The sequence below is a fragment of the Mobula birostris genome, chromosome 3 (genome assembly GCF_030028105.1).
Source record: "Mobula birostris isolate sMobBir1 chromosome 3, sMobBir1.hap1, whole genome shotgun sequence".
NCBI classification, from domain to species: domain Eukaryota; kingdom Metazoa; phylum Chordata; class Chondrichthyes; order Myliobatiformes; family Myliobatidae; genus Mobula; species Mobula birostris.
In genome coordinates, this window is record NC_092372.1 from 49,231,485 (window position 1) to 49,251,583 (window position 20,099).

Genomic DNA, 20,099 nt, shown 5'->3' on the forward strand with positions numbered 1-20,099 from the left:
ATTTCCAGTATCAGTGCAAAATTTGAGGTGCAAGTGATTCCGCAGATGCTGGAAATCCAGAGCAACACATTCAAAAGTGCTGGAGGAGCTCAGCAGGTCAGGTAGCACTTACGGAAGCAATTGAACAGTTGACCTTTTTGGGCCATGACCATTCACCAGCTGACTATTAATTTCCCTCCATAGATGCTGGCTGATCAGAATTACTCCAGCACTTTGTGTGTATTGCACAGTGAGAAATTTGAGAGGCCTTTACAGAGGGCACAGTTCCTCAGTGTTCATTTGTGGCAGGAGCTTAGACTCTGTCAACATCCCCCCAAGAATCCTTTGTGCTTGCTGTACCGAGCATCAGTGCCCCCCTCAGCAAGCTTCTCTGCACAATAGAATGAACCAATCAGAAGAATTTATTTACAGTCAGTTTGCACTGGATGACCAATAAATTTCAGACAGACTGTAATTTGTCTTTCAGCAAGTTAATGATCTTGTTGATGCTTATCTCATTCCTGTGCATTCCTGGGACAATCATAGAGTCAGTTCTGTGTGATGTAGCTGCTTGGGCAAACATTGATAAAGACCTTTTCTATTTCAGCAGTAAACAAGGATGGAGACAATCATTTCATCCACCTGGATAGGACTTGCACTGTATCTGACATGATGACTTCCAGCAACGTTGCACTGCTCAGTGATACCATCAACTCAGTGTGGGACGAGAGGACAAACACATGCATAATAGACATGCTTTCCAAAATAGGCTTTGGGGAGGGAATCTGGAATTGAGTACATCTGATCTACACTTCAACTGATAAGTCCAAATTAAGGGGTAGGAAATTAAGTTTCCTCATCAAACCTGTGTGAAGCAAGGCTGCCTTCTCCCTTCTGACTTGTTTGTGTGTTGTATAGAGTAATTTACTAAATCCGTCAGAAGGTCTAATGACCTTCTCTACATCGTGATCTTCACCAATGATTGTATGAATGTTCCATTTCACAATTCCTGAGCAAATGAAGCTGCCCATGATGGTGTGTAGCTTACCTCAGCAACCTTTGGACAGGGGTTGTTAATTAACAAGTAACATTCTCACCCTAGGAGTGCAGGCCATGATACTTACAACAAGAAAACACCCAACCATCTATCCTTGCCTTACTGTTGCTGTTCATCAACAACTCAATGGTCATACTGTGGCCACAAGAGCAAGTCAGAGGCTAGGTCTAGCAAGTAACTCTCTTTCTGAGACCTTAAAGTCTTTCCAGCATTTATAAGGCACAATCATGATGAAAGCTTCACCACTTGCCCCAATTACTATACCAGCTGCAACATTCAACAAACCCGATAGCATGCAGGACAAACCAGTTTGCTTAATCAGTACTTTGTCTACTACCCTAAATATTCTTTCCTTCTGCCAAAGTGGGTAAAATAATTGAAGTGTCACCATGTTCAAAATGTTCTGCAGAAACTAACATTCTATTTTCTGAAAGATCCTTCCAAGTCCACAATGGGAATGGAGGTAATATTGGAAGTTTGAGAAATCGAGGTCACCCAAACGGAATATCAGGTGTTGTTCCTCCAACCTATGAGGGGTGATTGATAAGTTTGTAGCCTAAGGTAGAAGGGGTCAATTTTAGAAAACTTAGTACATTTATTTTTCAACATAGTCCCCTCCTACATGTACACACTTAGTCCAGCGGTCGTGAAGCATACGGATCTTGAACCTCCAGAAAGAGTCCACAACAGGGGTGATTGATAAGTTTGTGGCCTAAGGTAGAAGGAGATGAGTTATTAACTTAAAACTTTCTGCATTATCACTCAAAAAGTTGAACTGCAGGTGCGTGTAATGAGAGCATCTTGGACCTCCAGGTGATCCACAGCAGGGGTGATTGATAAGTTTGTGGCCAGACGTAGAAGGAGACGAGTTATACAGCTCTTGTTACATGCATGTGCAGTTCAACTCTGAGTGAAAATGCAGATTGAAGTGGAGGCAAAATGGATGAAATCGACGAGTTCAGCACATGTGCAGGAAGCAACGTCAAAGCAGTCATCGACATAGCATAGGAAAAGTGCGGGATGATCACCAGTGTAGGCTTGGAACATAGACTATTCCACGTAGTCGACAAACAGGCAGGCATAGCTGAGACCCATGTGAATGCCCTTTTGTTTGAAGGAAGTGGGAGGACCCATAGGAGAAATTATTGAGAGTGAGGACAAGTTCCGCTCGGGGGAGGAGAGTGGTGGTGGAGTGAAACTGGTTGGGCCTGGTGTCCAGGAAGCTTTGAGACCTTCCTGGTGGGGGATGGAGGTGTATAGGGACTGGACATCCATAGTAAAAATAAGATGATGGGGGCCAGGGAACCTGAAACCCTTGAAAAGAGCAAGAGCGTGTGAGGTGTCAAGGACGTAGGAGAAAGGGACTGAACTGGGGGCATAAAACAGTCGAGGAATGCAGATATGAGTTCAGTGGCACAGGAACAAGCTAGAACAATGGATCTGTCTGAACAAGTTGGTTTGTGGACTTTGGGTAGGTGGTAGAAATGGGAGGTGCGAGGTGTGGGAGCTATGAGGTTGGTGGCAGTGGATGGGAGATCCCCAGAGTCAATGGCCTGGTGTTCTTTAGTGGGGTCCTGTTCGAGGGGTGAGTAAGAGGAGGTGTCTGAGAGTTGGCGCTGGGCCTCAGCAAGGTAGAGGTCAGTCTGCGGGACTACTACAGCATAGCCTTATTTGCGGGTTTGATGGTGAGGTTAGGATTTGTGCGGAGGGAGAGGAGAGTCGAACGTTCAGAAGGAGTGAGGTCGGAATAGGAGAGAGGAGTGTTACAGTCTGGAGGGTTTGTGTCCCATCGGCAGTTGGCAATGAAGAGGTCTGCAGCAGGCAGAAGACCAGGGCAGGGTATCCAGGAAGAGGAGGAGGGATGAAGACGGGAGAAGGGGTTGTCAGTGCGGGCTGGGGAGTCCTTACCAAAGAAATAGGCTCGGAGACAGACAAAGGCTGCGGAAGAAGAGCTCAGCGTCGTGGTGGGCGCGGAACTCACTGAGGTGTGGGCGCAGGGGGACAAAAGTGAGGTCCTGACTCTGGACAGAGCGTTCTGTCTCAGAGAGGGGAATGTCGGAGGGGATGGAGAGAACCCGGCATGGGTGAGAGCTGGGATCGGAGGGGGAAAGGGGTTACTGGTGTCTGAGGAGAAGGGAGGTTTGGGGTGTTCAGGGACTGTGGGGTGGGAGAGGATGGAGTCTCCGACGGCCCAAGAGCTGGCGGTAGGACCTGTGTGAGTGAAGATTGTGGGGTGGTGGTGGGGAAGGGGAGACGGAGGTTCCAGCAGCAGCGTGTGAAGACCCGGCCTGGAGGTCAAGGCCGGAGTCGGAGTTGGAGGTTGCACAATCGGCACTTCGGCAATGTCCAAGCTCGTTGGAACCTGTATTGATGGTGGTGGAGTCCGGGTTTTGAGTCTGCTCTGGAGTGTTAGAGCCGTTGAGATCAGAGTTCGCGATCTCCTGCTAGCATTGGAGTCAACAGGTGCTGTGGTCTGTAGATGCGCAATTTTCCGATCTTTGCAGGGTGTACATAGGTCTGAATCCTGCATGTCTTCATCAAACTTAATTGGAGTAACTTCACCAGACAATCTAGACACCTTGAAATAGGAGCTCATCATTACTCTCTGCCTGATTAATAATTGCTGGTCAGTGATGCCCAAAAACTGAAAATGCATAAATAAATATGATATTCTCAGCCTCTCAAAATTTGATTTTCTGTAATATAGTTTCTGTTATACTGTACTTATATCCTTCCCTAACATTAATATGATATAATATGGCCATAATTGCATAATTCTGTATTTTTATATCGCATATATTGTTCTGCTTCATTCTCCATTACGAAATCTGTTTGCATATTTTTCCTGGTAGTCTTTTTGCATTTAGGGTTAGAAAGGTGTGCTGAATATGTTGTGAGAACTCAAATGCCTTATCTCCTTTACATACCTCGTGCCCAATTCATATCAGGGTAAAGCAGTTCTCAATGAATATTTTACTGCATTTTTACACATTTCCCTAAGTTTTCAATGTATTTCTTCCTCCATCTCTCTTTAACTACTAGATAGCCTTGAAATTGAACTATCAGTGTGATTGATGCTTTATTATTCTGTTGATCCATTTGTTTTGTCAGAATCAGAATTAATATCACTGGTATATGTTTTGCAGCAGTACATTGCAATAATAATAATAATAACTATAAATTACAATAAGTATATATAAAAATGAAAATTAAATACAGTGGCATGCAAAAGTTTGGGCACCCCTGGTCAAAATTTCTGTTACTGTGAATAGCTAAGCGAGTAAAAGATGAACTGATTTCCAAAAGGCATAAAGATAAAGATGACACATTTCTTTAATATTTTGAGCAAGAAAACTTTTTATTTCCATCTTTTACAGATTCAAAATAACAAAAAAGGAAAAGGGCCGGAAACAAAAATTTGGGCATCCTGCATGGCAGTACTTAGTAGCACAGATTGTAAACACTTTTTGTAGCCAGCTAAGAGTCTTTCAATTCTTGTTTGGGGGATTTTCGCCCATTCTTCCTTGCAAAAGGCTTCTAGGGGCGTCTTGAGCCAAAAAGTTCTATTTTAATTTCTTCAGTCCGCAGGACTTGTTTCCAAAATGCATCAGGCTTGTTTAGATGTTCCTTTGAACCTTTTGAATAGAACTTTTTGGCTGCAATGAGCAAAGGTATGTTTGGAGAAAAAAGGGTGCAGAATTTCATGAAAAGAACCCCTCTCCAACTGTTAAGCACGGGGGTGGATCGATCATGCTTTGGGCTTGTGTTGCAGCCAGTGGCACAGGAAACATTTCGCTGGTAGAGGGAAGAATGAATTCAATTAAATACCAGCAAATTCTGGAAGCAAACATCACACCGTCTGTAAAAAAGGCGAAGATGAAAAGAGGATGGCTTCTACGACAGGATAATGAACCTAAGCACACCTCAAAATCCACAATGGACTACCCCAAGAGGCACAAGGTGAAGGTTTTGCCATGGTCCTCACAGTCCCCTGACCTAAACATCATTAAGAATCTGTGGATCGACCTCAAAAGAGCAGTGCATGCAAGACAGCCCAAGAATCTCACAGAACTAGAAGCCTTTTGCAAGGAAGAATGGGTGAAAATCCCCCAAACAAGAATTGAAAGACCCTTAGCTGGCTACAAAAAGCATTTACAAGCTGTGCTACTTGCCAAAGGGGTGTTACTAAGTACTGCCATGCAGGGTCCCCAAACTTTTCCTTTTTTGTTATTTTGAAACTGTAAGAGATGAAAATAAACAAGTTTTCTTGCTTAAAATATTAAAAGAAATGTGTCATCTTTAACTTTCTGCCTTTTGGAAATCAGTTAATCTTTTACTCGTTTAGATATTCACAGTAACAGAAATTTTGACTGGGGTGCCCAAACTTTTGCATGCCACTGTAAGTAGTGCAGAAAGAGGAAAAATACTGAGGTTGTCGAGACATCAGCCATCTTGACTTCAAGAATCCTACCACCAAACATATCCTTACCTCCTTCCCCCTTCCACTTTCCACAGGGATCGCTCCCTCAGTGATTCCCTTGTCCACTTGTCCCTCCCCAATAACCTCTCTCCTGGCATTTATCCCTGCAAGCAGCCAAAGTGCCACACCTGCCCAATCACCTCCATTCAGGGACCCAAACAGTCCTTCCAGGTGAGGCGACACTTCACCTGCAAATCTGCTGCGGTTATCTATAATGTCCAGTGTGCTTCTGATGTGGCCTCTTCTACATTGGTGAGAACTGCTGTATATCAGAAGACCGCTTCGTTGAGCACCTCTGCACCATCCATCAAAAGCAGAACTTCTTGGTGGCCAAACGTTTCAATTCCCATTCCCGTTTCGACATGCCGGTCCATGCCCTCCTGCCCACCCTTAGGGTGGAGGAGCCTCCAGACTGATGGCATGAACATCGATTTCTCCTTCTGGCAATTTTTTCCCTCCCTCTCTCCTCTTCTTGTATGCCCCGCTCTGGCCTCTTACCTCTTCTCACCCGCCTATCACTTCCCCCTGGATCCCCTTGTTATTCCCTTTCTCTTATGGTGAAGAGGGCTTTACAAGTGGTGGATTGGGTTGTATCCACATGTTGTAGGATTTTCAATTCAAGGGCATTGGTGTTTCTATGCTAGGCTGTGATGCAGCCAATCAATATATTCTCCACTACACATCTATAGAAGTTTGTCAAAGTTTTAGACGTCAGGCCAAATTTTTGCAAACTCCTAAAGAATTCAAGGCGCTATCGTGCTTTCTTCAAAAATGCACTTACATCCTCTGAAATTATAACACTAAGGAGTTTAAAGTTGCTGACATCTCTGATCCTCCAATGAGGACTGGCTCATTGACCTCTGGTTTCTTCCTCCTGAAGTCCATAATCAGTTCCTTGGTCTTGTTGACATTGAGTGAGAGGTTGTGGCACCACTCAGCCAGATTTTCAATCCCCCCTGTATGTTGATTTGCCACCACCTTTGATTTCGCCTACAACAGTGCTGTTAGCAAACTTGAAAAGGCATTGGAGCTGTGCATAGCCACACAGTCATAAGTGTAAAGGAGTAGAGCAGGCAGCTGAGCACACACCCTTGTGGTGCACCCATGCAAGGTTGTTGCTGTGACAGCACCTAGACAGTAGGTCTACTTCTTTCCTGTATGCCTCCACATCATCATCTGAAATTTTGCCAAGAATAGTTCTATTGTCAGCAAATTTATAGATGTCATTTGAGCTGTGCCACACAGTCATGGGTGTACAGAGAGTACAGCAGTGTGCTGAGCACTCATCCTTGTGGTGTACCAGTGTTGACTGTCAGCGAGGAGGAGATGTTATTTCCTAACCACACAGACTGTGCTCTCCCAGTGAAGAAGTCAAGGATCCTGCTGCAGAGCGAGATACAGAGGCCCAGGTTTTGGAGCTTGTTGATTAGAAATGAGGGTATGATAGTGTTGTACACTAAGCTGTAGTCAATAAACAGCACCTTGATGTAGGTATTACTATTATTCAGGTGATTTAAGGCCAAGTGGAGAGCCCCTGCCATCCCACCTATACTTTCCTCCAAGCCACACTGGGATAATCAGTACTGGGTAAAAATCACATAATCATTAGCACAAGTGGATCAAATTTTAAAGCTATGTAGAAATTCTATGCAGCAAAATACCCAGAAAAGTCAATTTTAATGCATGTTTTAAGCAGATTGATAAAATTACATAATACAGTACTTAGAAAACGCTCATGTTTTGTTTTGGGTACAGATACAGTAATTTCCATATTAAAACATAACGGACTTCATTTGAAAGAAGCATTATATCCCAGTGTCTGCTAAAATATACCAAAATGACTTTTAATTTTATGTTTGCTGCATAAAAAATCTTTATTGTATTTAACTTCCAGGCTTATCTGATTATGTCATTATGCCAGAATTCTCTATGAACTGATGACTGACACTAATATGCTAGAGACGAGAAAATTTCAATTACAGATATTGCTACCTTTCAAGATTAGCAGTGAGTACCATTACTTCAATCCTATTAAATCCCAGATAATGAGTTTTTAATAAATCACACACCTAAGTACCAAATTTTACATATTTTGAAGGCAAATGGACTATTGAACTTTATTGCAAGAACTGTGGTGTACAGATGTAGGGAACACAAGCTTCAAGAATTCAGATACTAATGAGGTCACACTTCAATACTATAAACTCCATCCAAGAAATTAATCTAATAAACCACTGTCAATGGAGAGCAGTTTCATTTGAAGTATTTCCAGGATAGAGGGCTAACTTACCAAGAAAGATTGAACCTCACTGAAACATACAGGGTTCTGATGGAACTTGACAGAGTGGATTTTATATTTCCCCTGCTGGAGACATCTAGAACTGGAGATCATAAGGATGAAAAGCTTCAGGCACTTACAGGAAATGGATGAACACTGGAGACAGAGAGTGGAAACTGCATTGAAATTGTTCTATATTGGGATAACAGTGGAATTATTCTGAATATGACAATAAAGCAACAATGGGCCAAAGCAATTCTGAAGCAGATATAAAAACCTTCTGACACTATGCTACATTGACCTGAGAAAAATCTTCTGCCTCCCCTCTAAAATACTGGTTCACTTTGCCATGTCTATGAATATCATTTCTTGGGTACAAATAATAATTTACTTAATACAACAGAGCAATTATTATACACCAGTAAAGACCAGATTTACATTAACTAGCTATGCATATTTAAAAAAAATAAATTTGCTTACAACAGATAGAGCAGAATGCTTTGAAACATTATTCCAAAACTATTTTCTAATTGAATATTATTGTGTGGCATTGCTTATAAACTAGGGTAACAAATAATTTACTGGAGTTTACTCCAAATGTTTTAAAATTGATCCTACAGTCAAAAATGTATCATATTACTGGAACTGATCTTTGAGGAAAGACAAATTATTGAGGAAGTTTTGTTCGGCAAGTCAGTCAGAATTAGGCTATTACAAAAAGATGCCTGAGTTAAAATGAATCAGTTGAATTATATACATTTATAGAAATACATATTTTTAAAAATAAGCAGGGAAATGTCAATAAACTGTAAGACTGTTACATAAAGAACAGTTCCATACTACATTTCTACACATAGAGATAAATCCAATAATTATATTGATTGTATTGGAAAACTGTCCAAAAAACATTCTTTATAAATACTGAATTCTTAAAAATATTTGTTTGAGTGCATTGTATACTCTGTGTAATGGATCAAATACTGACTTTGAGGTATCAAACGGTAATCCTTCACTATTAATGGTCATTTGAGTTTTCAATAAGTGATATTGTAAACTGTTCAAACATTTTCCATGTACAATTCAGCAACAAAAGAAAATGACAAACAAAACTTCCATTGGAGTAAGGTGTATATTTCTTATAAATTTGAATAATTTGCAGCAGTCTCTAATTTGCAAAGAAATGTTCACAAAACTGGGAGTCATTCCCCACCACACAGACAAGTATTTAAAAACAAACTGCCTTCTGTTACAGATATGTGACTAGAAAAGTGTATGGAATCAGTCAATCACTATCAGAAGAGGAACTAAAACTTCCTGATGACGATGAAGAAGTGGCTTGGTCCTGTTTCTTCTTAACTTTCTGGTGATGCTTGTGACTTCTATGTTTTCGTTTCTTATTTTTCTTTTTCTTCTTAATAACATGATGTTTCCTGCTCCTTTTTTCACTTCTGTCTTCACTGGATGAACGGGATCTTAAAAATTAACAAGTTTAATTAAACATCAGCCACTCTTCTTCCCCTGCCCCCCAATATCCATAGTAACATGAGATGGAAGGTCTGCTGACTCAGTAGTATTTCCAGTTGTCTTCGTTTTTTATGGTTCCAATCAGAACCATGGAGACTGAAGAGCACAGTCAGACTACCTGAATCACATTAAGAAAGAGGACTTGCATTCAAGTCCCCATTGATCAGCCATCACAAAGGGGAAGGGGATGCCTTAGATTTAGTTTCACTCTTCCTGTATTTAACCTGCTATCACTGGTGTTGGACCTGACTTCCAACAGTATCATGTATTTGCATTACTATTAGGAACGTACAGGGCTATTATGCATATCAGGAACAGGGAGAATTCCATTACATATAGATCTACACTAAAGTATATATTGAGCTCTAAAGTACAAAGGGACATGGATGTAGGAAAGGAGTGAAATGGGCACTGTGTGACTGTCAAATTTTTTTTTTTAAGAAAATTTAGAGTATTTTATGTCACTGATTTGAACTGGTTAAATGTGCAATAGGGCCTAAAACAGGATGAAACTAAATTTTGTTTTAACGGCATTTGGCAAGTTATACTTTTAGATGTAGATTTTAGATTTAGATTCAACTTTATTGTCATTGTGCTGAGTACAGATACAAAGCCAATGAAATGCAGTTAGCAGCTAACCAGAAATGCAAAGAATAGTGTTATTTACAAAATAACTGTGATTGAAAAGTAAGTGCTACAGCACACAAATATAAAAGTACTGAGACAGTACAATATGGGTGCAATACTCAATACTGCTTAGCGCTGTGATGTGAGGTTCAGCAGGATCACAGCCTCAGGGAAGCAGCTCTTCCTGTGCCTGCTGATGCAAGAGCGGAGGCTCCTGTAGTGCCTACTGGATGGGAGGAAAGTAAAAAGTCCACGTTTAGGGTGAGATGCATCCTTGTTAATGCTTTTCACCCTGCCCAGGCAGCGCTTATGGTAGATGTTCTCAATGGTGGGCAATTGGGTGCCAATAATCCACTGGGCAGTTTTCACCACACACTGGAGTGCTTTGCGGTCCGATACGGGAGGCGAGCTTTCTTGATGCTCCGCAAGAAATAAAGGCGCTGTTGCGCTTTTTTGATCAGGATGCAGGAGTTCAGGGACCAGGTGAGATCCTCGGAAATGTGGACACCAAGGAATTTCAAGCTTGATACATGCTCCACTATAGCTCCATTGATGTAGATGGGGATGTGAGTGTGGCTCCTAGCATGCCTGAAGTCCACAATGATCTCCTTGGTCTTCCGGGTGTTAAGGGCCAGGTTGTTGTTGGCACACCATGCGGCCAGGTGCTGGACCTCGTCCCTGTAGGCCGTCTCGTCATCCCCTCGGATCAGGCCAACCACCGTGGTATCGTCTGCAAACTTGATTATGGAGATAGAACCATGTACAGGAACGCAGTCATAGGTGAAAAGGGAGTACAGAAGAGGGCTCAGCACACAGCCTTGAGGCATGCCAGTGTTCAGGGTGAAAGTGGAGGAGGTGAGGTTGTCTAACTTAACAGATTGGGGTCTGTTAGTCAGGAAGTCCAAGGTCCAATTGAGCTGATACCAAGCTGGCAAAGTTTGGTGATCAGCTTGGAGGGGATCACAGTATTGAATGCCGAACTAAAGTCAATGAACAGCATTCCGACGTAAGAGTTGGGGCTGTCCAGGTGGGTCAGGGCAGAGTGAAGTGCCGTGGAGATGGCGTTCTCCGTTGACCTGTTGGTGCGATAGGCAAATTGATGGGGATCCAGGCTAGTGGGCAGACAGGATTTCAGATGTGATAGAACCAGTCTTTCAAAGCACTTTGCAATGATGGGGGTGAGTGCAACTGGACGGAAGTCATTCAGGCCCGCGGCAGTGGAATGCTTCGGCACTGGCACGATGGTGGCGATCTTGAAGCTTGTGGGGACGACTGACTGGGTCAGAGACAGATTAAATATGTCCGTGAAGACCCCGGCCAACTGCCCTGCACAGACTCTGAGCATACAGCCAGGTATTCCATCCGGACCAGCTGCCTTCCGTACATTCACCCTGCTCAGGGTGGCGCAAACATCGGAGGTGGAAAGTGAGAGAGACAGTTCACCAGGTGGGAGATCCGCTTTGAGGGTGATCTCCTTGTTCTCTCGGTCAAAGCGAGTGTAGAAGTAATTGAGCTCATCAGGGAGGGAAGCAGAGCTGGAAGGGGGCACAGTACTAGGCGGTTTGGCTTACTATATGTTGTGGAAGGCTTGCAACTCAAAGTGAGGGCACAGATTTTGTGATGGAGACAAACTGCGATTATTCTGTATGTCTATAATTGATGTTAGTTTTTCTATATAATGTGTATACATCTATTGATGACTATAAGAATAAAGTCATCAGATATACAAGAGAGGGAAATATCCACTCTGATTTTAAAATTTTTAAATGTTATCAACAGGTCAAATACAATATCTTGGAACTCAGATTCAAAACTACTGAAATCAGTTGTGAGAAGTTACATTGTGCATAACATAAATTCTCTATCCAGTCATCAGCCTATTTACCTTTTTCTTTGTTCACCTCTTTTATCTTTCCTTTTCTTCTTGTGGTGGTCTCTCTTCTCATCATCTGGTTTTGTTTCTACAAGAGGTTACCCAAGGAAAATGTAATTATCTGGATAACTGAATGTTTCACATCTTAAATTGATCTAATTGATATTATTGTTTATTTTATCTCTGCTCCATCTGCTATCCCAATTATATAACCCATTTCCAGTCCAAGTTCTCTGCTTCCTATTATTCCAAATTACTGATGATCATCACAATGGGGAAATCTGTTAACAGGGAATACATTCGATGGGTAGAACAATATATTTATATGGACAATGAAGGTCTGATAAGCAAAGAGAGAGTTCAAATTATATGGTATCCATACAGTAGTGTAGTAAAGTGAAACCCCCCCCCCCACCAAAAAAAACCTGCTGATGGCAGAAATCTAACACAGAAATAGAAAACATTGGAAATATTCAGCAGAACTGGCAACGTTAGTGGGAAGTGAGACAGTTAACATTACAGGTCAAAAGCACTTCATCAGAGCTTTGTCTCTCTTCCCACAGATGCAGCTCGACCTTCAAAGCACTTTCAGTTTTTATTATAGTTGTAAGTGCTGGATACAGAAACATGATAAGGAATTTGAGATGCACTCACACAAAGATACAACTAAGGTCAGAAACTTAGAAACTGAGTGAAGGCCCTTCAAATCTGAGATGAAATTTATTTACTTATAGATATTGGATCTTTACGTTGGAAAATCAGTAAATTTCTGCAAAGGACCAGAGATTTATTCTTTCAAACTGCATCTTAATAGTAGCACATTTATCCATCATTTTTTTAAAATTGAGATATTGGATTACCAGTGGTATAGGCAAATTTTAAAATTTTGTTTTAAAAGACATAGAAAAGCTGGCTGATATCAAATAAGATTCAAATTGAGACTGACCATAGGTCAAACAAAGTTCTGTTCCAAATACCATGCATGTTTATATGTGTATTTCCCCCATAATTTTGTTTTCCAAAATAACAGTTACAAAATTAAAAATACTTCTGAGCACAAACCTTCCCTGCAATGAATAGCACACCTTTGTGGCTTAAATTTGGTGGATCAATGTTCAATGAAAAGCTTTACCATATTAATACTGCATTGATTATTTTAAAAAGTCTTATTTGTGGAAGTGTGAAAATGTGGTTCTGATTATGCACTTGCAGTTTTTGTATCATCTTCCAAAACATTTAAAAGATGAGGAACATAAAGATTAAAGGTTAAAGAAACAGATATACACATGCATTCAAAGGCATCAATCACAAAAACACCCAAGTTTCATCCGCCGAATGACACAGAGAAGTTTTTAAATCAACCCATAATACTTAACATTCTCTTCTTCAGTTATCCATCGAAATCCGATGGCGACATCCACTCCTTTACCGGTGAGATCTTTGATGATGATACAGTCCCATCCAGGACCCACAAGCTCTATTGCAGGTGGGACATATATATGTGGTACTGGTGGCAACCATGGCTGCATTTCTCCTGGCTCTCTTCTGCTGTCTTCTGGTTGTTCTTTCCATCTCCAAAATACGAACCCTGTCCCTACACAGCTGTCGCCAAGTGGTACAGTCAGCAGCAACATCCTCCAGGTCCTCGGGTCTGATCTTGCACTTCCTTAAAGCATTCTTCATCTGATCCTTATAGCGCTTCTTCGGCCCTCCAGCTGAGCGTCGACCATGATGTAGCTGGCCATATAACACTCTGTGGGGTAGTCGACATGGGGGCATCCTTATCACATGCCCCAGCCACTGCAGCTGATGCTGGGTGATCATGGCCTCAATACTTCTGCAGTTGGTCTTTACAAGTATTTCAGGTGTGAGGCACCCACTCACACCGGGTAATTCCCAGGATGCATTGGAGGCAGCTTATGTGGAAATGCTCCAAGGACTTGATGTGATGGTTGTAGGTTACCCAAGCTTCACAGCTATAAAGGAGGGTGGTGACACAGACTGCTTGGTATATGGGACCTTTGTGGAGGGACGAAGGCTCCTGTTCTGAAAGACTCTACGCCGAAGTCTCCCAAAGGCGGCTGATGCCTGTTTAATGCGGCTCTGGATGTCGTTGTCAATGCCGCTATCCTCAGACAGAATGCTCCCCAGATATTTGAGAGATGGCACTACTGACAGCTTTTCATTACCAACAGTGAAGGCAGGTAGAGTGGGTGGGACACCGGTACTCCATTGGCAAACCACTTCTGTCTTGGTGGTACTGACAGTCGGCCCCATCCTGCTGTACGCTCTCACCGCCACAGCAAGGACATTCTGAAGATCCTCCGGAGTATGGGCCACAAGAGCACAGTCGTCTGCATACTGCAGCTTCTGGACCCACTCTCTACGGAGTTTGGTGGTTGCGTGGAGCCTCCTGATGTCAAAGAGGTTGCCATCTAATCTGACATCCACTGCCACACTGCTGCTGTCTTCAATCTTGTTGTGGAGAAGCTTGGTAACACACAAGGGGTAGTTGTTAAAGAGCACCGGCGCTAGCACACACCCCTGCCTCACCCCTGTGCATACAAGGGAGGGTTCAGACTCTTGTCCTCCTATGGTCACCCGAGCAGTCATCCCAACGTGGAAGGAGCGGAGGATATTAACAAATTTATTGGGACAGCCAAAACTGAGGAGGACATCCCATTAAGAGCTCTCTTTGCACAGTGTCGAATGCTCTGGAGAGGTCGATAAGGGCCATAAACAGGTCCTGATGCTGCTCCCGGCACTTTTCCTGAAGCTGCCGGGCTGTGAAGATCATGTCGATCATGCTCCAGTCCTTCTTAAATCCACACTGCGATTCAGGAGGCATTGACGCGGTGATGTCGCTGATGAATCTCTGAAGCATCACCTTAGCCAGGACCTTTCCAGCAACAGAAAGGAGTGATATGCCCATACTATTGCCGCAGATGGCCTTGTCACCCTTGTTCTTATAAATGACAACGATGTTTGCATTTGTCCATTGCTGTGGGATGTTCTCATCAGTTTAGGCCTTGGTGATGTACTGGTAGACGGTTTGCATACACATGTACCCTCTGTTCTTCAGTAGCTCAGCAGGGATATTGTCAGTGCCAGGGGACTTGTTGTTCTTAAGGGAATGGACAGCTGATAGAACCTCCTGGAAGGTTGGTGGTAGACTGAGGTCGTGGATAGGAGGAAGTTCAGGCAGTTTGTCCAGGATGGTGGGGTCTGCGTTAGAGTCCTGATATAAGCAGGGTGTTAAAATGCTCAGCCCACCTCAGCAGAATGGTATTCTGATTCTTCAGAAGTGTTGGACCATCTGCTGTTTTCAGGGGAGTAACGCATTGATTTATTGGGCCGTAGATGGTTTGACAGCATTGTAAAAATTATGCATGTCATTATTATCGACAAAGGACTGGATTTCATGTGCCTTTTCAGTCCACCACTCATTTGGTATTGCCTTTTGCACTTTCCTCCAAGCTGCCTGATGCTGATGGATGACGGGTTGTCTAAAGTCGCCCGGTGTGCTTTGTGCATGTCCTTAAGCAAGTTGTGGATGGTGTCTGAGTTATCGTCAAACCAGTCTTGGTGGTTCCTGCTCTTATGGCCGATGGATTGGGCTGCTGCCTCATAGAGCGCAGAGCTGATATAGGTCCACTGTTGTTCCATGGTATTTTCTGAGCTCAGACAAGGTTCTAGTTCCCTTAGTTTCTCAGCAAGGATGCGTCGAAACTCACTTCTTGCTTCTGTGTTTCTCAGGCAGTTGCAATTTAGCCACTTTTTATTGGGTTTTTGCAGCTGCAAGGGGGGACGCACTTTCATATGGAGCTTGGCCACAATCATACGGTTGTCAGTCCAGCACTCTGCACCTCTCATGGCACTGGTGATGAGAACATCCTTGATGTCACTACGTCTCACAATGATGAAGTCGATCATGTGCCAATGTTTAGAGCAAGGGTGCATCCACGAGGTCTTATATTTTGCCTTCTGCTGGAAGATGGTGTTGGTTATGGTAAGGTTTTGCTCAGAGCAAAGAGTAAGTAGCCTCATGCCACTTACATTCACCTTGCCAATACCATGCCTACCTAGCACTCCACTCCATATCCTGTTGTTCTGTCTCACCCTAGCGTTGAAGTCCCCAAGCAAAAGGATCTTATCATTCTTAGGGATCCAACAAAGAGCTTCATCCAATGTCTGATAAAAGCATTCCTTGGCCTCATTCTCAGATGGCAAAGTTGGTGCATAGGCACTGAGAAGCGAAGCATAACATTTCTTTGCCGGAGGATACGGAGGGTCATTAATCTTTCACTAATGCCAACAGGTGTTTCTGTGAGACTTGGTAGAAAGGTGTTCTTGATGGCCAGTCCTACTCCGTGGAAATGTTTAATATTTAACATTAATTCTCTCTCCATAGATGCTAGTCACCTGTTCAGGAATTAATGCTTTTATTTCAGATTTCCAGCTTCTAAAGTTTTTTCCCTGCTTTTCAATCACATTGTTTCGCTTCAGCTTGCTTAGTTTTGCTCAAGTATTTTTCAAAAAAAAGATTAATCCTTTTTCATTTACAGTTGTTATTAAATGGGTTAATAATCATGAGGAAATTCCATGCATACAGTAGATCATGAAGTATAAACACTTAGGGAATTGTGTCCCGCAAAAGCCCGCATCTCTTCAGCCTCTGGGTCTGGATCTTGTCTTACACATTTCATTCTTTAATTTCCACCATAACTTTCCTTCCTGAAACCATTATTACATATCATTTACATACCTTCTCTAGGACCTCTACAAAGGTGGTGCAAGTCATTCATTTGTTGCAAATTGTTCACATTTCTAGAGACATACACAGTGATTAAAAACCGATGTGGCCAATTATAAATCACGTTGCTTATTTTTAAAATTAAATAATAAAGTGAAATGTACCATTTTCATTAATAATTTCCTGCAATTGCTTAAGTTCTTCTTCTTCTTCCGTGTCTTCACTGCTGGTACTACTGACATCCAGAACAATATCTTTTTTAGGGTCCACACGAACAAAATTTCGACACTCAAAAGTTAGATGGCCAGCTGGAAGCATAAAAATTATTTATTATATAAACACTAAATAAGATCTGTGAACAACTGACAGTGCAACACTCAATTCATAGTTTGGTGAATAACAACACAGACTTTGCCCCATGCAGCTGAACATAAATTCAATTCAGGCGGCAGAAACATTAATAAGCAATAACATTTAGGATACACAAGTTGTAGAAACATTGCCCTCAAAGGAGAGTTTAACTCTGGAAGTTATGATCATCAATATCTTGGGATCACCAATGATCAATAAGTATCGTCAGCCATAATTATGTCATGGTTACTAAAGCAGGTCAGAGCATGGTGATATTGCTCTCAGTCTCTCACATCCCAACTCTTCAAATTGGTATCAAAATGCTGAACTCACCAATATAAAATAATCCTCTGCACTTGCATAGATTAGTTATGGTACTTGAGAAGCCTGATTGACACCTGACACCTGATCCACTGGTTTAAAACATCCATTCTATTGGAGCCATGTATCTATTTTCTGTCTTTCTGTATTGTATTTTGTGTTGTGCATTTGTTACGGGTCATGGTAATTTGTCACGTAGGTTGGGGCTCGGTAGAAATAAGTAGTTATGTATTCACGCTTTGTCTTAGTTAGTTAAGTTTAGTCTAGTTGGCTGGAGGCATCCGAGAATGATCGTTTTTGCTGACCGCTTACTCACGCTTATTTCTAATATCACTACAAGATTGTTTGTCTTTGTTGGTTTCGTATTAAAGGATCAAACGTACTCTTTTTCAACTTGGAACTTAGCTACTTGGAAGCACATCATACAGTGTCAACTCCTGTACTCAGTCTCTCAGTGGTCTTGGTTTGTTTTCAAGCAACAGCTATATTTTGTCTACAAAAATGAATAGCCAATAAAAAACAAACATCAGTCTACGGCAAAGGATTGCCTTGGACCTGTTGGCCAAGCCAGAGCAGCTTGCCGTAGGATTATTGGTGACCTTCTGTTGATTCATGCTGTGTATTTGTGGTTTGAACACAGTTTTGAATTTTCAGTGCTGCCTGTCCATTGGGGACCGTTGTATGGTTGTATGCTGTTTGCCTGAGGGTTTGGCCCTTCGTTTTTAATGAAGTGCTGAAATATCGTCCTGGTGGTTGTTATCTGAATTTGGTCTGCTTTAAGCACTGTAGATGTGTGGACCGTTTGGTTGAAACCTATGTTTATTGAAAGGAATACCACCAGTGTGTTTTGCAAATGTGCTGTGGGTGAAGAGAGAGTTAATTGCGAGTTGTGCAGTAAGGAGAAAGTAACACTAGTGAATCGAAGCATGGAACTGACGTTAGTGACCTTGAAGTTGGGGCTAGCAAAAGAGACATTAAACTTACCAGGAAAGCTTGAGTGGATAGAATTGAAAATCTTCAAAGGAAGTTTAAAACAAATGTGAACAAAATTAAAGGTTTAATACCATCAATTAAGGATGTTATGAGAAAGAAATAAAAATCCCTTACAAATGCAATCTTATCTTGAGGACTTCGCTAATCTCTGTCAAACTGTTGCTAAGCAACATCACATATTAATCTCAGTACTTCCCAAGGACAACAGGACTAACAGAACGAATGTCAGCGGTGCATTCATAGCGGTTGTGAAACAATGGTTGATCCAAACATGATACATTGAAGGTCAAGTTGCTGCAGCAACTGAATATTGAATTGAATTGAATTGACGTTATTACTTACATCCTTCATATACATGAGTAAAAATCTTTGTTACATCTTTTGTCTAAATGTGCTATAGTAATTTATAATATAGTATGTACAAAAAAAAGGACAGTCAATATAACATTGAAGTACAATTGTATCAGCATGAATTAATCAGTCTGATGGCTTGGTGGAAAAAGCTGTTCCAGAGCCTGTTGGTCCTGGCTTTTATGCTGTGGTACCGTTTCCCGGACGGTAGCAGGTGTTACAGTTTGTGGTTGGGGTGACTTAGGTCCCCAATGAACCTTCGGACCCTCTTTACATACCTGTCTTTGTACATGTCCTGAATAGTGGGAAGTTCACATCTACAGACGTGTTGGGCTGTCCGCACCACTCTCCGCAGAATCCTGCCATTGAGGGAAGTACAGTTCCCATACCAGGCAGTGATGCAGCCAGTCAGGTTGCTCTCAATTGTGCCCCTGTAGAAAGTTCTTAGGATTTGGGGGCCTATGCCAAACTTCTTCAACTGTCTGAGGTGAAAGAGGCGCTGTTGTGCCTTTTTCACCACACAGCCGGTATGTACAGACCACGCGAGATCCTCAGTGATGTTTATGCCGAGGAACATAAAGCTGTTCACCCTCTCAACCCCAAGTCCATTGATGTCAATAGGGGTTAGCCTGTTTCCATTCCTCCTGTAATCCACAACTAGCTTCTTTGTTTTTGTGACACTGAGGCAGTGGTTGTGTTTTTGACAACACTGTGTCAGGGTGATGACTTCTTCTCTGTAGGCTGCCTCATTATTATTTGAGACTAGGCCAATCAGTGTAGTATCAGTGCCATCAGGTGATGTTTCTCAAATTCCAAGGCATGTTTTGACTATGCATATAGCAGAGGACCCACAAGATGATGTAAACCTGAGTGACAAGGTGTCAAATGTCAGCACTCGAAGTTCTGCTGCAGGGAGAGCATCTTCTGTATCTAGTACCTCCTCTGTACGCATTAAAATAGAGACTGATTTAACTGCGTTAATCACACATCAACAATTATTGAAGGGCAAGCATGCACTTGAACAGCAAGAGGAACAGCTACAGAAAAGAAAGGAGCAGCTTAAGTTGCAGGAAGAAGTTGCCACACAGATAGTCGAAGTTAACGTGCTGAGGGCTCCAAGTGTGGCGCGTAGTAAAAGTCCTCCAGGACAGTTCTATGGTGTGAGTTTCTAGATTGTAAAAGCATAGAGAAAAACAAAAATACTCAAAGCCAATGCTGATTTATTTTTTTCCTCAAGTGTTTGTGAAACATGAACAACAGGTAGTTCAGGATGTTTACTCTCAGTCTGCACTAATGAGGCACTCTGAACCCACATCATATCCAACAGCTCAAGGGCCTCATGGGACACTCACTTACGGCATGAAAACACACTCGTTTCAGATGGTAGAAGTCCAAGTAGTATTAGTCATGAGGAAGCAAAATTAAATAACAACCGTTTTGGCATAACAATAGCACATTTCATCTGTGTCTAAAAGAGAGATTCAAATCTTCGATGGTGATCTATTGCAGTAT

General features: G+C 42.2%; 1 protein-coding gene across 1 annotated transcript in view; it reads right to left on the bottom strand.

Annotated features, from left to right (window-relative positions):
- Nucleotides 1-7,201: 7,201 nt before the first annotated feature.
- The window catches only part of srek1ip1 (SREK1-interacting protein 1), a 30,344-nt gene continuing 17,446 nt past the window's right edge, over nt 7,202-20,099 (bottom strand). The window contains exons 4-6 of the mRNA XM_072252607.1: nt 16,736-16,879; nt 11,831-11,906; nt 7,202-9,266 (exon numbers count right to left, since the gene is read on the bottom strand). Of these exons, the coding sequence (XP_072108708.1) occupies nt 9,077-9,266; nt 11,831-11,906; nt 16,736-16,879 (410 nt within the window). The 3' untranslated portion in view covers nt 7,202-9,076. The remainder of the gene's footprint in view (nt 9,267-11,830; nt 11,907-16,735; nt 16,880-20,099) is intronic.